The sequence below is a fragment of the Echeneis naucrates genome, chromosome 11 (genome assembly GCF_900963305.1).
Source record: "Echeneis naucrates chromosome 11, fEcheNa1.1, whole genome shotgun sequence".
NCBI classification, from domain to species: Eukaryota; Metazoa; Chordata; class Actinopteri; order Carangiformes; family Echeneidae; genus Echeneis; species Echeneis naucrates.
The window spans coordinates 18,419,912-18,438,563 of record NC_042521.1 but is presented as its reverse complement, the minus strand read 5'-3'; the positions used below and the strand labels follow the sequence as shown (position 1 = coordinate 18,438,563).

Sequence of the window (18,652 nt, the reverse complement as noted above, 5' to 3'; positions counted from 1 at the left end):
AGCAATTCAGGATGAAGACCGAGCTCTGCAACTTTTCTATCCTTTGTTCTTTTTCTCTACCTCCACTGACTGATTTTCTTAGTATTTTGAGCAGAGTTTGATATGTTTAAAATGTGTCAAGTTCCAGCATGGACTGTTTTAATAAACCAAAAAAAAGAAGAAAATAAAACCTAGAATACACAAGATTTCATGAATCAGTATTAAAATTTAACAACAAATGTTTCAAATCAGAAGCGTTATAAAAGTTTTTCCAAAACTGCCCATGCGGTAAATTAAGCCTCACTACTGGAAGACCCTGCAGATGTTTCATGCTGTTTACGGTCACCAGGATGACAACAGGAACACGCAAGATGTGTTGTGTGTGCATGGTGGCTGTGGTACATGTTGGGTTATGTGCGATCTAGAGACTTATCTGTTATTATGACAAAAGTTTAGGAACAAAATCAAACCAATAAAACCTTTCAAAAGTGACAGACAATTGAAAATTATTGACAGAACAATTTTGAAATTAAGAGAAACTTTTAGGTATCAGCTATTTATCTATTTAAAGAAATAGAGCTGGGAGCAGCTGAGCAGTATATGTGCACTTTTCTAAAGCACATTAGAGACACATAAATTGCACATCAATTGTGTCTCTGCTATGGGTTAGTTAGCTTGGTTGTAAACTACCAAGAATTCAGCCTTAAAGATAGGGTTAAGATAATAAACTGAATAATATCTATAGTTCCATTTTTGCACATATGTTCAAAACCCCAAATCTGTCATGAAGTATATGACACTTGCCTTTTTTTTTTCTTTTTCTTTTTTTTTTGCTTAATCACCACTTTGTCTTGTATTTGAGTTGAGAGGTCGGTTGTTCAGGTGGTAGCCAATATTTTATTCTGCTATTTACAATCCTGGAACATCCTGACAGCTTCAGGTGACATATCTTTCCCACCTTTAGCGCTGATGCTGCGCAGATCTGTGATCTTCATCAGGGTTTTGGGGAACATGTGCGGTTTGCTGGGCCGGCGCTTCCTCACATAGATTTTCAGAGCTTCCAGGAGTGGCTCCTGGAGCTGATCCACCTTGGAGGGCTCTTCTAGATCCTGACGATCTGACAGACAGACAGACACACACACACACACACACACACACACACACAAATCGTGTAAGACTTTGAAGCTGAACTATGAAAAATCCTTGTCTTTGCTTCGTCTAATGTAGACAAGCTAGAGGCTAATACACATGTAGCAGAGTGAAGCCTGGATTGATGTGGTGGTTGATCTCATTCTGTGTACTCATTTGTAACAGAGAAGCGACTGCAGTAACAGATAACTTGAGCAGACAATCATTCAAAGATTTATTCTCTAGAGTGATCATCTTTGAGGATTTAAAGTTAAAACTGATCAGCAGTAGTGGTCATATAAAAACACATGCATCTACTCAGAGATCATTTCTGTGCAAATAGTGATCATTAGGTTGAGTAAGTGGTGAAATGCACCAGTGCCTCAGCTCTATCAGTGAAATGTTTTGGTCTTTTAGGCTGGCAGTTCCTTTTCACTACAGAGGTTTTATACATCTTTATTATTTATTTATTTAACATTTTAATGGCTTTTATTAGACTTGATTATACTGGAAATCATATTCAGCCACTACCAATGTGGAGAAGACCTACATTGATTTGATTTTCATCACATTATCATTTCTCTGCAAATTTTACAGTCTATAGCGATTACACAACACAGTGTTCTAGGTGGTTGGAATATTAATTTTTGCATGATGCCAACCCTGAAGCTTATAATACATATGCAACAGCTTCATGTTCCATTGAGTTCCTTCAGTTTTCCATTGACAGCTTTTTCATTCTGGCTGAAACTGAACAGAGAAACACAGATAAAATCCAAGTTGTAACAACAACTTTCATTCTAGCCTAAAGGTAGATGTTGAAGGTCCATACAGCTCAAATATAGACTTCCATGCCTTCTTTGACTTTAAATCTTTTCTGTGATAGAAAAATTTGTGACATGGCCTTTTTAAAGACATCTCTTCCTAAAGTAAAAACTTTCACAACCTGCTGCCACCATGGCAGAAAAAGAAACAGACAAACAGCTGGGTGTGCTGGTCAAATCAGGTCAAAGGCTTTTTTGAGCAAATCAGGGAAATTGTGATGATAATGTTGTAGCATGAGGATTCAACCACTTGACTTTATAAAGACTTTGATGTCTTTAATCTGAGTAGTGTGTTCTGAACATGTTTCTCTGATGATTTAATTTCATTTTGTATCTATTCTTGAACATGCACTCTACGATTTGGTCTTCAGGTGGCAGTGTGTGTAGTGAAATCATAAACTGCTGGACCTGAAGTGAAGGTGCACGATTATAGATGCAATCAGATGTGTCTCACGCTTTCAACAGATTATGCAAGAGCCCGTAGTATTTACCAAGGCTCTGGGGAATGACAATATAATGAAATATTTTGTTGAATGGAAACCCGGCGGCAATGCCTAAGCACCAATGAAAATGATAGTTGGATAGAGCCATGATTTGAACTGTAGTTGTGTAACTTCCTGTTGCCATACTGTAAAACTTGATGTGTGTGTGTGTGGGTGTATGCATTAGCTGACATGAGGACATCAGTCATACAAACAGAGGGTAATTTTCTCTCGGGGGGCTCAAACACACCACTCAGCCAACTGATGCTGCTGTAACATACCTGTATTTAATGTCTCTCGTCTGTCACTCACATGTTTGGCAGAGTTTGAACGTAGAAAGGGTCAGTTTAATCACTCTGCTTGATGAAAGTCAAGACAACATTACTTTAAAGATCTATATCTATAACGATATATTGTGTAACAGTATGACAGGCAGGTCTGTGTACGGTCTGTGTATGTGCGGGCAATTTGATTTTGACATACTGTGTTGTGGTTGATGATGAATACCACCCATCATATTGCATAGAATCCAGCACATTCTAAATTGTGTCCTTAACTTTCTCTGTGAGTTGTGCTGATATTTTGCCCTCCCTCCCCTCACTAAACCCCAGCACACTGCCTGGACTCGCTCACCTCCCGAGATGAGACAGATGGCGCTGAGGAGGCCTGTCTCCGTGTCGTCCATCTCGATGGGCAGCAGCTGGTTGGCAAAAGTGAACACCAAATCGGTGAGTGGGCCAAAGCCTGCATTGTGCATCTGCGTCCTGTTGAGGGTCAGCCCATCGGAGAAGGTCATAGTGTCCTGGTCTGGGGTGTACCTCGTACAGATGCGCAGGATCTGACAGGGATGGAAAGAACGCAGAAAGAGGCTCACTCAGCAACATTCCGAACCAAAATGTGTTTATCTCTTCTTAGATAGAACCAGTAAATCCAAAAGAACAGCAAAAACCAGAATTAGCGCCTTTCAAATATTGCAAACTTCTCCATACCTCAAATATCTGTAATATAAACTATGCATTTCTTGTGTTTTTAAAATTAATGCTAAAAAAAATACAAAAAGTAAAAAAGTCAGTTTTCCAAGCTGACGCGAAAAAATCTACCCTCTCTTACATTACGATTGAACCACACTGACACATTTATCATTGAGATTTTGCTTTGTGGCAAAATAAAGGCACAACATTGATTGGGGGAATTTTATCTTGTTGACAAGTTGTTGCTTTGACAACTGTCTGGTTTCCCTTAGCTCTACCACCCACAAGACTTTGGGTATGCCTGTGCCAGGTAAATCTAAAGCTGGCAAAATGTTCATCATCAGGAAATGTAAGCTTGCATATTAATTGAAAAAAGCTAAATACCTGTATGTCAGCCTGAGTTACCCTGATTAGTGATGAGAACAATACAGTAACAGTTATTTTTGAAATGGGACCTACTGGTGCAACCCATTGTATCAATAGGGTGAGTGTTATGAAAACTAATGTTGCCAGTCTGGTTTTGCCTTGTTGGCTCATCAACTTGAGAAAACCTTTAGTTTTGTGTAGTTTTGTGTGGATTTATATGTAGCAAATTGTTCATGAGTAAACACCACAGTTGTGTTAGCATGTTCACTTCTGCAACTTTATTTATCAAAACTATTCCAAAATGGAAAACATCTTCAAAGCTTAAATGGGAGGTGTGACATTTGGGTGGTGTTTGGATTAGCCTGAATAAGATGGAGTCAAGCACCACCAAAATGGTGACAGTAAAGCAGCCAACTCCAAGCTGAAAAACCACTCTTATATTATTCATTTAAGTATGTCTTCATTTAAAGTTATATTCAGTAATTATATCTAAATTTGTGTATTTCTACTTATTTTTCATATATTACATTTATATTCCGGTGTCCATATGTTAATTAGGCAGGGAGTCCGAGCTCAGTCTTAAAACTGGATTGGTAATGGTGGTTGCATAGATCTGCTTTTTTTTTGTCAATATGATTTTATTTCCATTTATTTGTATATTTCAATATTTAAGCAATAATTTATTTCTAACTAAGTCCCATTTTTAAAATATTTTTTTTCCGTTATGTGTGCAGTAGCCTGTGGCTTCAATGACTGTATCTGCCAGTTCTACTTAGGTCTGTAGAGCCTTTTAGCACTATTTTGGTTCAATGGCAGCAGCAGCAGCAGCTGTTCTCAGCAACAGAGCTGTGCTGAATCCTCTGTTCACTGTCCAGCATCAAACAGCTATTGGACTAAAGCAGCACCTTATACTTTGGAGGCTTAATGTAAATCTGGAGTCATCATAAATCTGTGCAAAGACTCAATAAGCTGATAATATGCCATGCATTGTTTCCTGCCTGCTCTGCCTCCCCCCAGTGGCCAAAATATAAATTCATACAATGTCCAAGGGACAAAAAACTGAAAGTAATTTTGTTGAGCTAAACCTTTAATAAGAACGAAGCAGATGCAAACAATGGCCATATAAATAACATAAATAACTCTTCACACATCCACAACCTGAAAATGTTGCTCAGAGGTTTCATATTTGAGCAGTTCTTCTGAACAAATATCCTAGACTTATTGAGGTCTAGAAGGAGCCTGAACCAGGTCTAACAAGTCCCCCATAATGAGCAAGGAGGCAACTAGCACAGGCAAAACAATGAACTTCCACTCATTCAAAGAAAATAACCTCCCTTCTGTACTGCATGCTATACTGAATGCGTGTGTGTGTACGTGTACGTGTGTGAACACTTAATGAAGCAACTGTCAGTCGATGTGAAGTCTACAGTCGCCTTTGAAGCTATTCGAGTGGGATGCTTCTGACAGTGAGTGGCAGACGTGTCTGCAACATGAAACAGAATAAAACATGGCTACTGGCGGTACTCACACCGGCTGGCCAGGCCTGTGGTTAGACACTATCTCTCTCTCACACACACACACACACACACACACACACAGTGTTTGATCTTTACTCCGATACTCCATAACCCAGCACTTGTGCACAATATGTATGCCCTTCACCACAGAAATGTGCTGGTGAACGGATGCTGATGGTTGAATGAGAGCCAGAAAGTCGTCACAGCTGGCCTTCAACTTCTCACCCCTGTGTTCCCTGGAGTTCACTGCAGCTCCATAGCTTTGTCACATCTGACAAGTATGATTTACTCAATGAAAACTCAAAAATCCATGTATTAAAGCACCTCTGCCACAGAAACTATACCTGTTACACAGTTCAAACAATTCGTAATTTTAATCAGCTGTCACTCATCCACAATATGGCCAGAAGTTATGCTTACTGTACACCAGAAATAAATAAGTATCTTCATGTATTAATCACATAATGTTCTCACCAAAATGCAGATGATCCTGTGTATCACTTCCGGTTTATATACCTGGCTACAGGAAGAACATGCCTCTTTCTTTGTAGCCCTTATGCATTTTAATCAGTGGCTCCTCAGTTCTTATTTTTCTGGATCCACCAGAAGTCTTAACTTTTCTCTGAGACTCTGCTCCATGTTGACCTCACTGCATCGCATCATTTCCGCTCCAGTCTCTTGTTGTGCCACATCCCAGGGGTGGTCTACTGGATCCAGGTTTGGAGACTGTCCTGGATGCACTGTCACGTCGAGGAAAACAACCTCAGACTGTGACATCCAGACCAGGGCTGATTGGTAACACCCCAAGTCAGTCAAAAAAACAAAAACAAAACAATCCTCCAAAACACCACACTGCCAAGAATCCAGATCCACCAAATGGTGTCTTCAACAGTCCAGGTTTTAGTAATCGTGTTTCCACCGTTGCCTCAGATTTCTGGCTTTGGTGATGAGAAGTGGAACCTGACGTGTTCTGTGTTGTTGTAGTGTGTCCACCTAAAGGTTGGATGTACTGTTAACCGTGAAACTTCTCTGCCCAACACAGTTGTACAGAGCTCTAGTTATCCAAATGTCTAGAGCCTTTCTTTCAGTTCTAACCAATCCACTCTCTGACCTCTGATCAATAAAGAGCTGCATTTAGGATTTTATAAACTTAAGGATAGGTTATCAGCATGTTTTACACATAATCTAAACCACCCAACAGCATTATTCACAGAATCTGTAGACATCAGGTTTATTCTTCCTCTGAGTTACCAACACCTAAACAAAAACATTTGCAGAGTTTCTTAGCTGATCCCTTTCCATGTAATGGTACTATCACTGCTGACGCCCTGTGAGAAAGCTGTTCAGCAAGTTTAAGTCTTGTAACTTCCACCAACATTGAACAGTGAGAGGACGCTAGAAAGAAAGACGTGCTATAAACTTGGATGTAGACTATGGGTCTGTGAAATGAAGCCAAACTTTAGCTCTGAATCAGGTTAACAAAAGATCGCTTTATGCTTTTAGTATGCATGTCTTCTCCATTCTGAGTGATAATCAGCGCTGTATAAGTGTACAATGTAGAAATATGGCAGTGGCAGTGGCAGAGCTGCACCTACCAGAATGTCCAGGCAGGCAGCTTTCAGGAGCGTGATTTGGTCCGCGATGGTCAGCCCCGTGAAGCCAGGCACTCGTTTGGCAAATTCCACGATCTTGATAATGCACTTAGTGGCCAGTTCACTGAATTTGTCCCACAGGCCCAGGTCCAGTCTCACACGGTGGTCTGCACTCGAGTTCTTAAACACCCACACACACACACAATACAGAGGGAAAGAGCGAACAAGGCATCAGACAGATAGGCAGCTACTTTTGTCATTGCACAGACTGTTGCTAATGATTTCCTCTGTGCAGCCTCTTCACTCTGCTCCATATGTGTCAAAGTTACATACAGTAAATAAGCTCAATAAGAGCTGAGTTCTCAAACACACTGGCAGGATTGTAGCTGTGAATATCCTGAGCTAAACCGAGATGGGTGGCCAGGCCCAGCATTAATGAGCGCAACAATGTCAGTGGGATTCTATGGTGATGATGGGATGCAGAAACAACGCTGTGACAGGTAGCTCAGAGTGGTTTGAAGGCAGAGATACCATTAATACAGCTATAAGGTCCAGAACCTACATGAACACTGGTGGGGAGTGGATTGAACCAGGGAACAATAAAGACAATGACTGAAATGTGGTGACCGAGAGAGAAAAGAGAGGGAGAAAAGGGTTTACACTGAGAGGTGGATGGTGTGTGTGTGTGTGTGTGGGGTGGTGGGGGGGGCAATTAGGAGAAAAAAGAATTCTGGGTGCTCAAGGGAGGGGCGAGGTTTGAGCCAAGGTAAGATTGATGCATCATTTTGTTGATTTAAGCCTTTCTTTACAAATTAGTATTCATTTCAAATGTTCTGTGTGCTGGTAACAAATAACCACTGACACACTGTTATAATCCAAGCAATAACATGAAAGATGGCTGATTTCCATTTGAATGTTTCAGTTCAGTCTCAGGTCTTGGGCATGCTGGTTCACTGCAGCTAGTGACAGCAGTAACCCTTAACTCAGAAACTTTGGCAAAGGGGTCCCAGGTAATTCCCTCGAAGACTTACAACATCTACAAACAGGAACGGTTTTCAGTACAGTGGTGCCTACATACAAAATGACTACGATTATGAATCCAAAGATAATTAAACTGACTTGGAATACCTAAAATTTTTGAACAGCTCCTCACTGTTGTCTAACATCCCTGACATCTAATATAAAAAACTGTGCATCCTGAATACATTAGTGGAATAAATTGATAACTTGTTATCCTGACATTTACATTAACTCACCTGTTATACGCTCTTATCCAAAGAGACTTACAATGAAGGTCATTAGTGGAGCTTTAGTGCAGTACAGGTGTGGTGTCAGTATTGAGTTCTGCATTTATGACAGTGACATACAAATGTAACATGTAAGAGGTTCTTTCTGAATACATGAGTTTTCAGCTTCTTGAAGACAGAGATGAATGTCCCTGTTCAGTAGAATTCAGGATCAGGTTCCACAGTCAGATAAGAACAATTTGGACTGAGATGGTCTTGTATTGATGGTGAAAGATTATATATTGGGAGGAACACAGTCAGTGAGAAGGAGCAGAGACATGATTGACTGAGTTCAAGTAAATGGCAAACTTCAGTTACTTTGAGGTGATTTGGGTGACCATGGTGAGCCAGGAAGGTTGATCAGTTGGAGAGCGACATTTGCCCTTTTGGGTTAATTGAAAACCAGATGGACTGCTGCATTCTGAACCATCTGTGAGTGTAAGGGTAGGCTTGCCAGAAGAGAATGGCTGCAGTCAAGGTGAGAGATAACCAATGAATGGACCAAGGAGGAATGAGCCAGGTATATTAGCACTTCAACATCTGTATACTTTTGACAGCACAAGTAATAACCTTGTGTTATTCTTCATAAGTGAAGAACAACCCTCTAGGGTAGAGCTACAACACATCATCTCTTCACTTTCTCCGTGGGGTAAGAAAAAAACAAATACAGACTCAGATGTGTCATTAGCTCAGGTCTTAAAGGCTTGAATATAGATACGGTTTAAATTTGGGTCTTAATATCTGCACATTTCTTTCCCTCCTGGACTGTTAAGTAATGCTAATATGTTTTAGGATCTACACTGATCAGGGTTAGGGTTAGGTGATTGTAAGGTGTACCAATATGAACGATGTTGGCAATTGCAAAGAGAAAGAAGAATTTTCCATTAATTCTGATGGCTACAACTAAATCCATAATTACTACAATTTTGGGTTGAGCCCTTGTAATAGTTACATTTTCCACAACAACAAGAAATAGAACTTACTTCCAAGCACAACACTGTTCCCCTTTACTTCTTCTCCTACATCACTATAGCATCTCAATACTAATGGTCTGTTTTCTGCTCCAGCTTCTTTGTTATCAGCAGTTTGTTTGTCTGAGATGCAGGATAAGAGAAGCATTCAGTGGTGATTCGGCAAGGGTGGAGGAAAATGTTCAGTTGCTCTAAATTTAGTGTGGATTAAGGCAGCAACAAACATTGTAAAAGGGAGAGGAAAAAATGGAAAGAAGGGACCATCAGAGCAGAGTTATGATATGAAAACCAGATCCAGACAGGGAGGAGAATGAGCAGCAGTTGGAGAATTGTTTGGGTGGAGAAGAGGAAAGCTGCGATCTGCTGGCTGACAGTGGGGATGGAGCATCTGATGACCATTTTGTTTCCTGATGGTTTGCATGGAATAGCCCATCTGTTCTACATGGGTGAGTCTGCACACAGAGCAAGGACACACTCACAGAGAGGGTGGTGGCGACACACTGACACATTGAGGAGAAAAATTCTAACAAAATCTCCTTTGGAAGTTTGAAACTGTTGAAACATTTTAAATTAGAAGGCCTAATTTTTAAGCTTTAAAGGTCGAGCGTTAACCCTAACCCTAACCCTCCTCCGCCTCAAGGTAGATGTTAAAGGTCCATAAGAACTAAAGGTAGATCTCAATGTCTTTTTTGATTATAAATCATTTTCTCTATTATTACTGAAGGATCAGTTTCCACAATCAGGATCAGAAGAGAACTAACGATTGGATGACTGGCCTGTTATTACTAGAGATCCATGTATACTTCAGAAATTCAGTTACCAAAACCCCAAGTGCCTGCAGAATTTTATATGGTACGTTTTCTGGACAGATTTTCCTTTCTAAGACTGATCATGGGAGGGAGTGTGATGGAGGTGCCCTTAAGCCTTTGAATTAAAAAAAAAAAAAAAAAAAAAAATAGAAAAAGTGACAACCCGCTAGCAAACAGCAAACATCAGTGTGAGTCCTCCCCCCCAGGAGCTGTTTCAGTGTGAAGAGGTCTTGAACACAGAAGCCCCCTCCAGCCCCCTATAGCCCCCAGATCAGCTCACTGAAGTGACTGTGAAGACAGCTATAGCCGCCCTCTTCCTCACAGCACATCAATCCCCCTGAGGCTGTTATTGCAAGGCAGTTAGCAGGCCAGCTGCTGGACACTGTCACGAGCAAACAATCTATTGTGTGGCCACCCAGGAGAGGGTGGAGGGAGACAGTAGAGAAAGTGAGATCATTAAATATGATCTGGGGTTAAGTGAGAGGCACATTAAGGCTATGCTTAAATCACAGAAAACGAGCTGCAGTCGACACAACAACACTATGGATGCACATTCCACTGATTGACGTCTGATTTGATGAGGATGGATGAAAGAGGTAGACTTCTGTGTGTGTGTGTGTGTGTGTGTGTGTGTGTGTGTGTCTGCGTGTGTGTGTATGAGAGAGAGGGGGAAGTGTGTTTGTCTAATCCACATATGTTAGGGGTTGGAGGTGGCTGATATTAAAGCAACTTATCTTGCTCTTCCCTGTGGCTGGAAAGGAAAAAGGGGAGCAGAGGACGGAGGAGGTTGATATACTTTACCCCCTCCCCCACCTTTGCAATTTCAGTCAATTACACCCGTCTCATAATTCAATACAACAAAACAAGGAAGTTGCCAGGGAATTCAAATTTAATTTAAGCACATTTAACCAAACAAATTGTAAAAGTTGCAACATTGTAAAAGAAATTGGCGGTGTAGAGATGAGTGTGATGCAGTCCATCAGCAGAAAAGGCAAAGGCAGTAAAAGCAGCCAGCACCTATGACAGATAGAGATGGCGGACAAACTGTAATGTGGCTAATATCTCCACACCGGGGCCATGCACTGTACAGCTGCAGCTGCTGCCTGGAGCACCAGACCCCGCCAAGCACTGATGTTTTACTTTGTCTTTGAAACTGCCAGGCTTGTTTTTCATTGCCGTCACTGTCAATGACACATTATTCTTTGTTGAGCTAAGCTCTCTCACTCGCACAGCTATCTCTGCTAACCCAGAAATGAACTCCTAAATCACTGCAGACTAGGATTTAAATATTTCACCACATAATTGAAGCTTCAACCTAATCTGGGGGTGCAGGAGCTTCTCGTCTGTTTCCAATGAGGGGGGATTCAAAAGGCACATCAGGATCCAATCACTAATAATAAGGAACTTCTCAGCCTTTGAGCAAGCATAATTACCACTGATCCAGATTAAGGCTTTATCTGAGGCCTAACTGCCACTCCGACAAACAGCAAACACTGGCTTCATATTATAACAGGGGAGCAATATTATTGCTGTAATGTCCTGCTATTTTCAGCTGTGGATTTCGCTTCAATGCAGACTGATTTTTTTTAAATCAGGAAGTGTCTCCTGGGAGATTGAATGGTTTGAGGGTGGAGTTACAGCAATTAGAGGCTTTGTGTTTGGACTGAAAGGAAAGTTAGGGCTATGGAAACTTACTATATGTTGAATATAACAGTGGTAGCAGCTTACAGCTGCACCCAGCAGAGGGATAATAGCTACACTGCCAGTGATCTACTCATTTAGCTTTTCTCACCCATCTCCTCTTCAAACTTCACTCTCAGTGACTGAATGATTTTCATGACTGCAACAAGAGAGATACTACTGGATTTATTATTGTATAAAAGGTTTTTTACATGATTGACAGGTGTCATGAAATTTCCAAAACAAGCCCCACTAAACCTTTAGACATACCCCTCCCCACTCCTGCTCTGCAATGTTCCCCAAAGATGAGTGTTTGTGGAGCGCTTCTGTCAGTCATGGCTCACTCCTGTTGACTGTAATCTATATGTAAGTCAACTTTAAAAACAAACGTACTAGATGCTGTCAGCTGCCTGCACATTGCTGCCATGCCTACCTCCCAATCAAAGTCTATTTGCACTTGCTGTACAGTGACAGTCATTGTGCAAAGCCTCTCAAAACTCAGCTGAACTAGGGTTCAAATTGCAAAGCACATGGAGGAGGTTTTCATGCCGTTTGCTTGACCTCAAACCTGAGCCTAAGCAAACCTGAGGGTTTAGGGACAGCACACACCCCTCAACCTTGACTACTGCCGAGAGATGACAGGGAGGATTAAGCCATCTCAAACCCTTGCTTTTACTTGCAATGCAACATAATAAGGTACCCTTCAGCAGGTGTCAGCTGAAGGATACAGAGGACACGCAACAAACAAACAAATTCTTTTATATCTGGTAAATATTATCTGTGTATACGTATACAGTACAAGCAAAAAGTTTGGACACACCTTCTCATTCAAATGAATAGGAAAGTGTGTCCAAACTTTTGGCCTGTACTGTCTCCATAGCACGACAACGCTTATAGTGCTAAAAATTAAGAACAATGTTGTGAAACATTTTAATTTCATCAAAAAAATTGCATCTCCTGAAAGTTGGACAGTACACTTGTCCATATTGCGCCTTGATTATATTTTCATTCATTCTCACGTTGGGTGCTGGAACCAATCCCAGGTCACACTGGGTGAGGGAACGGTACACCCTGGACAGGTCGCCAGTCCATCACAGGGCCAACACACACAGACGAACAAAGACTCACACTCACACTCAGACCTACGGACAATTTAGAATCACCAATTAACCCAAACATGATGTCTTTGGATGGTGGGAGGAAACTGAAGTACCTGAAGGAAACCCATACAGGCACGGGGAGAACATGCAACCATGCACACCACACACAGAAAGGCCGCAGGCCCACAAACCGAACCTACATTTGTCCTGTTGTAAGGCAACAGCACTAACCACTGCACCACCATGCTACCCATGTTGAGACTATCAATGATGTAACTTGAATGCAATTGTATAACAACTTTAAGAATGACAATAATGTAAAAAAAAAAAAAAAATTGTTCCCTGACTGTAAAAGTGATTAAGAGAAGATGAGACATGTTGGTGAGGACTTGCCTGGACACTTAGTGACGTGTCCGAGTTCAGGCGCTGCCTTGGATGGGGATTTATAGTACAGTAGAAAATATTGATAATCATTAAGAGCCCTGCATTCAGGGCTTGTTCACAATATTGGATCAAAGAGACGAACCATGTTACTGGCCAGCTCAATCAATGTGAAAGAGTAGCTGTGTTATGTTTATGAATCAAAAGACACTCTGATCAATCCACTTTATAGAGGTAGGACAGACAACTCACCGTGGTGTATTTGCCAAGCTGGCAAAGGGACGGGAAGGTTTCTTGATGAGCCTTACGAATCTTTTCAATTATGCTCTCAAGTTCGGCTGTCAGCTCATAGCTCTCTGCCAGGTCTGACTTTGGGCTGTCCTTCTTCTTCTTATTCCGGTCATTTCGAACAGCTGAAGGAGAACAATGAATTAGGATCAGTGTCAACAATGAAGATTGTAAGCAGATGGTTTATTTGCAGCAAATGCAGTTGTTGAGGTGGTTGGAGTCAAATACAACACAATTTAAGGAAGAACAAAACTTTTGCTCTACTTTTTAGAGATGCAGCAAGTTGTGAGCTTCTAAAGTCAGACCTTATATAAGGGCAGAAAGTATGGAGCTGCAGACTGTTCTGTCAGATGAATCAGTCTCTGTCAGCTTAGTGCCTATGGCAATGTCTCAGAAAGACATAGTGCTTCACAAATGGATTGTGTGATTTGTGTGACCGTTTTGAAGTAATTTCTTTTTCATTCATTTCGTTCCACGTAGTTTGATGCTTTTACATGTGGCTCTCCTGAGTAAGCCATGTTCAGAACTGTAAAATAATGAATAATTAGCCATTTTATTCTGTCTTTATTCATAATACAGTATATAAAAAAACAAAAACAAAAACAAGCGGGATAGTGAGTCCACAAAAAGTCATTCATCTATGTATGAAGTAGTGACTGAACAGGCTGAGGTAGAAGCAAAAAGCTTATATCTATGCCAAACATTCTCATCATTAAAGGCTAGCGTTCAGAATGAAAGAAAACAACAAAATCCCTCAAACCTAGTTTTACAGAGCTCTCTTGAAAACTACAAGTGAATTACCGATTTTTAAATGTATACTTTGTTCATTCCATAATTTTACTCCAATATTAGAACTACATCTCCTTTTAATACCATTCTTTAGCATTTTGTCCAGTAAACTTCGTAATAACCCTGACATCATATTCACTCTCTCATTTAAAAAAAAAAAAAAAAAGAGTCGGGAAGTGACATTAATTTTGCTCTCCATATTATTTGCATTACTTTAATAATACAGCAAGTCATCAAGTTTCTTGTAAGGCAGAATAAGGAAGCAACAAATTCTGTGCCTTATAACTTAATATGTCTCTAGATTTAGACAGGATTGATACTGACTTTGAAATTTTCCCTTCAATACATTTAATACAGTACAGTCCAAAAGTTTGGACACACTTTCCTATTCATTTGAATGAGAAGGTGTGTCCAAACTTTTGGCCTGACAGTTGGTACTGACAGTTTATGGTCAATCACAACCCTGAGTAGTTTTGTCTCAAAAACTCTTTCAATAAAATTAGACATTATATATGCAAATACAAGACATCACAAATTAAAACATGCAGAAACCTTTGTTATAAGCTCTGTTATTCAAAGCAGACAGGAGCCACAACAAAGCCCAGACTGTTGTGCTCGCTGTGTGTAAAGTGAGTCCTTTGCTTCATTAGGTGGAGATCTTTGAACTGTGTCACAGCAGGAGGTTCAAACAGACCTATCAGGTTTCTAACTTGCGACACAGCACAGCCATCCCAACATCGCAGGTCTGTGGTCAGTAGCACGCCTCGCTTTCAAAACAAAGCGTGAAAGAGAGAGCCTGGTTCCATTGTCAGTGCTGAGACACCCAGGGGACCTTCCTTAGCTGACAAAACAACAGTCACATAGGCTGCCCTAGTTTCCAATAGAACCTCTTTATATTCACACAGTAAATCTAGGGTTGGAAACCTTTAAAGCAGATTTGCAAATATGCAAATGCACACAGCCACAGACACAAACACACAAACACACACACACACAGATATATATATGTAGAGAGAGAATAATTTTATATACAATGTCCTACCTAAACAACTTAAACAGAAAACACGGTGAAGCTTATGAAACCTCTGCTACAGAACCCACTGTTGCACCAACAGTTTTGAAACTTGACAATGGAGTGCCATGGCTGTGAAGTTGGATGCAAGTGTGCAATCATACAAAGGGTTGGACTGTTATTACTGGGGATTGTTGCATTGAAAAGCCAGGAAGGAGTTGTTGGTCGATTGTGTTGCGAAATTATTCTAGAGCACAAACGCTGCAGAGCCCTGATGCCTGTGACTCCATATTACATTAAAGTAGTTCAGTTGTAAAGTTTATTGCTACAAAAATACAGGAGGATAATGTTGTAGTTTCAGTGCTGGAGTTTGAGAGGGATGATGGGAATAAGGGAGAGAAACGATCCAACCAAAATCTGTCGCGGCTGTGACTCAAGCAGATCTTTGGTCTGTGCAAAATTACCAAGCAAGAGGCTATTTATATATCACTATGCAAATCTGTGATTCATTTGTTTAGTTAGTATGGTGGCTTTACGGTGCATGTTTCCATTTCAGCTTAACACCCCTAAAACAAACTCATGCCAAAAATCAGAGCTGCACTCCACTTAATTTATAATATTGATGATTTGTTAAATTTGCACTTACCAATATTTAAGTATTATAAATGAATGAAATGGTGTCATCTGAAAAGTTTATTCAAACAACGATGTTGCTGCTTATTCTCAGAAGCTATTACTGCATTATAATGTCAGTATTTAGAAATTATTTCTACACTATAAGCTCAGTGCTGAGTGGTCATTCCAACTTTATTACATCACTCCACAGACATAAACAACTTGTGACAGTCCCCAAAAACCCCCACCAGTTGCTACTACAGCAGGTGGTCATGATCAGACTTTGCCGTGATGACACACATGAACACACAAGAAAACATTACAAACTGCGCTGTAATGACATCTGTAGAATTTTGGAACGTCAACATGAGTGACAGATGCCCCAGCTCACATTATCCCAACACAAGATGTCTCTAAATTGACTAGAAGATTAGCACTAACGATTGTATCTCAAGTAACATCTGTGACCTCCCATTAGAGTGGCCCTCTAAGGTCTAGTTAGTGTGGATTAGTGGGTAACCAAAAAGAATTCTAAAAAAGAAAAAATACAAATATTCATGTGTGATATACAATGCAGTTTTTGTTGACAACATAAATTTCATTCATGGTGTGTGGGTTTTTGAGCTTCCATATTGTTGGCTGGTTGTATGTGGTCTATAGCCATTTTTGAGACTTTAAAGTGCTTGGAGTTTGGAAAGGGAATAGTTAATCCAAACAGTGTATTATTCTGTTTAAGTTTCCCGACCATTATTTGTGGCATATTTCTGCAGGAATTTCTCCCTAAACTGAATAGCTTGGGTCTCGAGGTGATTTTCAACCAAACCAAAGTTGGTAAGTGATGAAAGGATTTTCCACGAGCTGGAGGATTCAGCTTTTTGATACTCATGATGTTTAGAGGAAAAAAAATCCCAACTGTGCTGAGCTGTTTAAAAGAGCATCATCCGGTCTGTTAAGGCTCTAATTCTTTTGAAATGCAGTCAGTGGAGAGTGCCCTCTCTGAGAGACGACAGCCTGTCAGCTGTGTGGCTGTGGTTGGTGAACCTCCCTTTAGATACAATGCAATAACACATTTCCCCATGGTGTGTGTATGTGTGTGTGCGTGCGCACGTGAGGGGGGGAGTGAAAATGGGGAGGCATCACAATCTATTCAAATGTGAGGGCATGTCCCAGTGCGGTGAGAGTCTGCGTCTGGAGAAGGGGCTGTGGTCATCACACAGACCAGCAAGCCGCAAGAAGTGACGTGCCAAATCCCCCCGACTCATCCAAGGCAATCAATTATCACGGCGCCCCGGGCAAATGACTGTGAGTTTGAGCAGACACATCAAAATGATGCATCAGACAAGGAGCCATTCAAATATATAGCTTTTTAATAACCACAAGAGGGAAATCCATCCAGTGCAGGGGGATCTCATCATGATGCAGAGTCTGTGATCACTACTCCTGACTTCCACAAGAGAAGCATCAGTACATTTATGGAAAAATTTTATGGCTTTATCTGAGCTAAATGGACATTGAGATTGAAATCAGCACAGGAGGCAGCGTTGGTGTGAGGGTGTTGTTTCAGGTTCATTTGAAATGATGAAACACAACCCCGCAGGGTAACTTGTGATTATTTTAAACAGATCTACAGATGTGTGTGTCCCACATATGTTTTCCTGAATGTGTTGGATTGCACAGCAAAAAAGATTGAGCCAGGTTAATCTTTCTCTTTGTGAATGACCAGTGGTTTTTGTTTGTTAGAGCATGCTGAATTAGAGGGCTGTGGTCTTTTTACACTGACAAACAGTACAATTGTGACATTGAAATAGCAAAACTCTGATTTAACATGAATCTCACGATAGGGTTAGGGTTAGGGTTAGGGTTCATGATATATTATGACTTAATTAAATAGCAAGCATATGCTTGTTCATTGTTCAACACATTTATTCAAAAACTATGATGATGCTTAGTTTCAGTGCTACTTTAAAATGTGTTGGTGATGAGTTTCAACAGTCCTTAAAAATGTTCACTGTGCAAAAATTTTTTTCTTTTTTCCTAAATCAAGGGCATACACACAATTTATGGAGAAACAAAACTGAATTCCCTCTCTTCCTCTGGAAAAACATAGATGACTGAGACACTGCTGGTGTTTTAAATGTGAGTCTCTGGCAAACCATCTGATTTCAATCCAATATAAAAAGCAGCATTTGAAGCAGCAGCTGAAGGAGTGTGGTGTGCTCGCTGGCTGACAGAAAGGCTGGATGGAAGATTTTCACCCTGCTTCTGTGTCAGGCTTTGAGTGAACACTGTGAATGAGCAAGTGTTTAGTGTTTTTGAAGTGCTCTCCAGAGTGTTAGGCTAAGGGATGAAGTGAGTGGGAATCAGACATGCTGGTAAATGCACTCTTCACAGCAACGCCTACTGCTACTCCCGTCCCTAGGCGTTCCAAGACACTCAAACTCCTCCTATTTTAGCAAACCCCCAACATCCTACCCTCTATCTTTTGTCCTCTTCTTCATTTGTTTGTTTTGGGTTTTTTTTTTATAGCTACTGTTGTGCCCCTGGTGCATTGTCCATTTGTTCCCTTGCTCTGCTGCTTTAGCTGTATTAGGATGTTTTTTGGCTTAGGGGCAGCCAGCATAGATGACGGCTGTTGCTAAGAAAACCACCAGCGAGCCATCTGTGTGCTGCCAAGCTCCGCACTTTGTCTCCGCAAGCAAACAGATGCAACTGTAAATAAACACCATCTATCTGGAGCCCACGTGGTCCAGCCCAGGCGACTTGCCACAGCATTTAACATGGCTCTCTAGCACTAACCAGGTGGGTGTCAAGTAACAATGATAAGTCTTTGCTGCTGCCAGAGAAGTGAGTCTAAGCAAATTG

General features: G+C 40.8%; 1 protein-coding gene across 3 annotated transcripts in view; it reads right to left on the bottom strand.

Annotated features, from left to right (window-relative positions):
- Positions 1 to 18,652, bottom strand: part of LOC115050626 (retinoic acid receptor beta) — a 103,845-nt gene that overhangs the window by 7,286 nt on the left and 77,907 nt on the right. For 2 of the 3 annotated variants that reach the window (XM_029513556.1, XM_029513554.1), the window contains exons 4-7: positions 13,339 to 13,499; positions 6,863 to 7,039; positions 3,047 to 3,251; positions 938 to 1,096 (exon numbers count right to left, since the gene is read on the bottom strand). In XM_029513556.1, coding sequence (XP_029369416.1) covers positions 938 to 1,096; positions 3,047 to 3,251; positions 6,863 to 7,039; positions 13,339 to 13,499 — 702 coding nt within the window. The remainder of the gene's footprint in view (positions 1 to 937; positions 1,097 to 3,046; positions 3,252 to 6,862; positions 7,040 to 13,338; positions 13,500 to 18,652) is intronic. The other variant, XM_029513555.1, reaches the window with a different exon arrangement.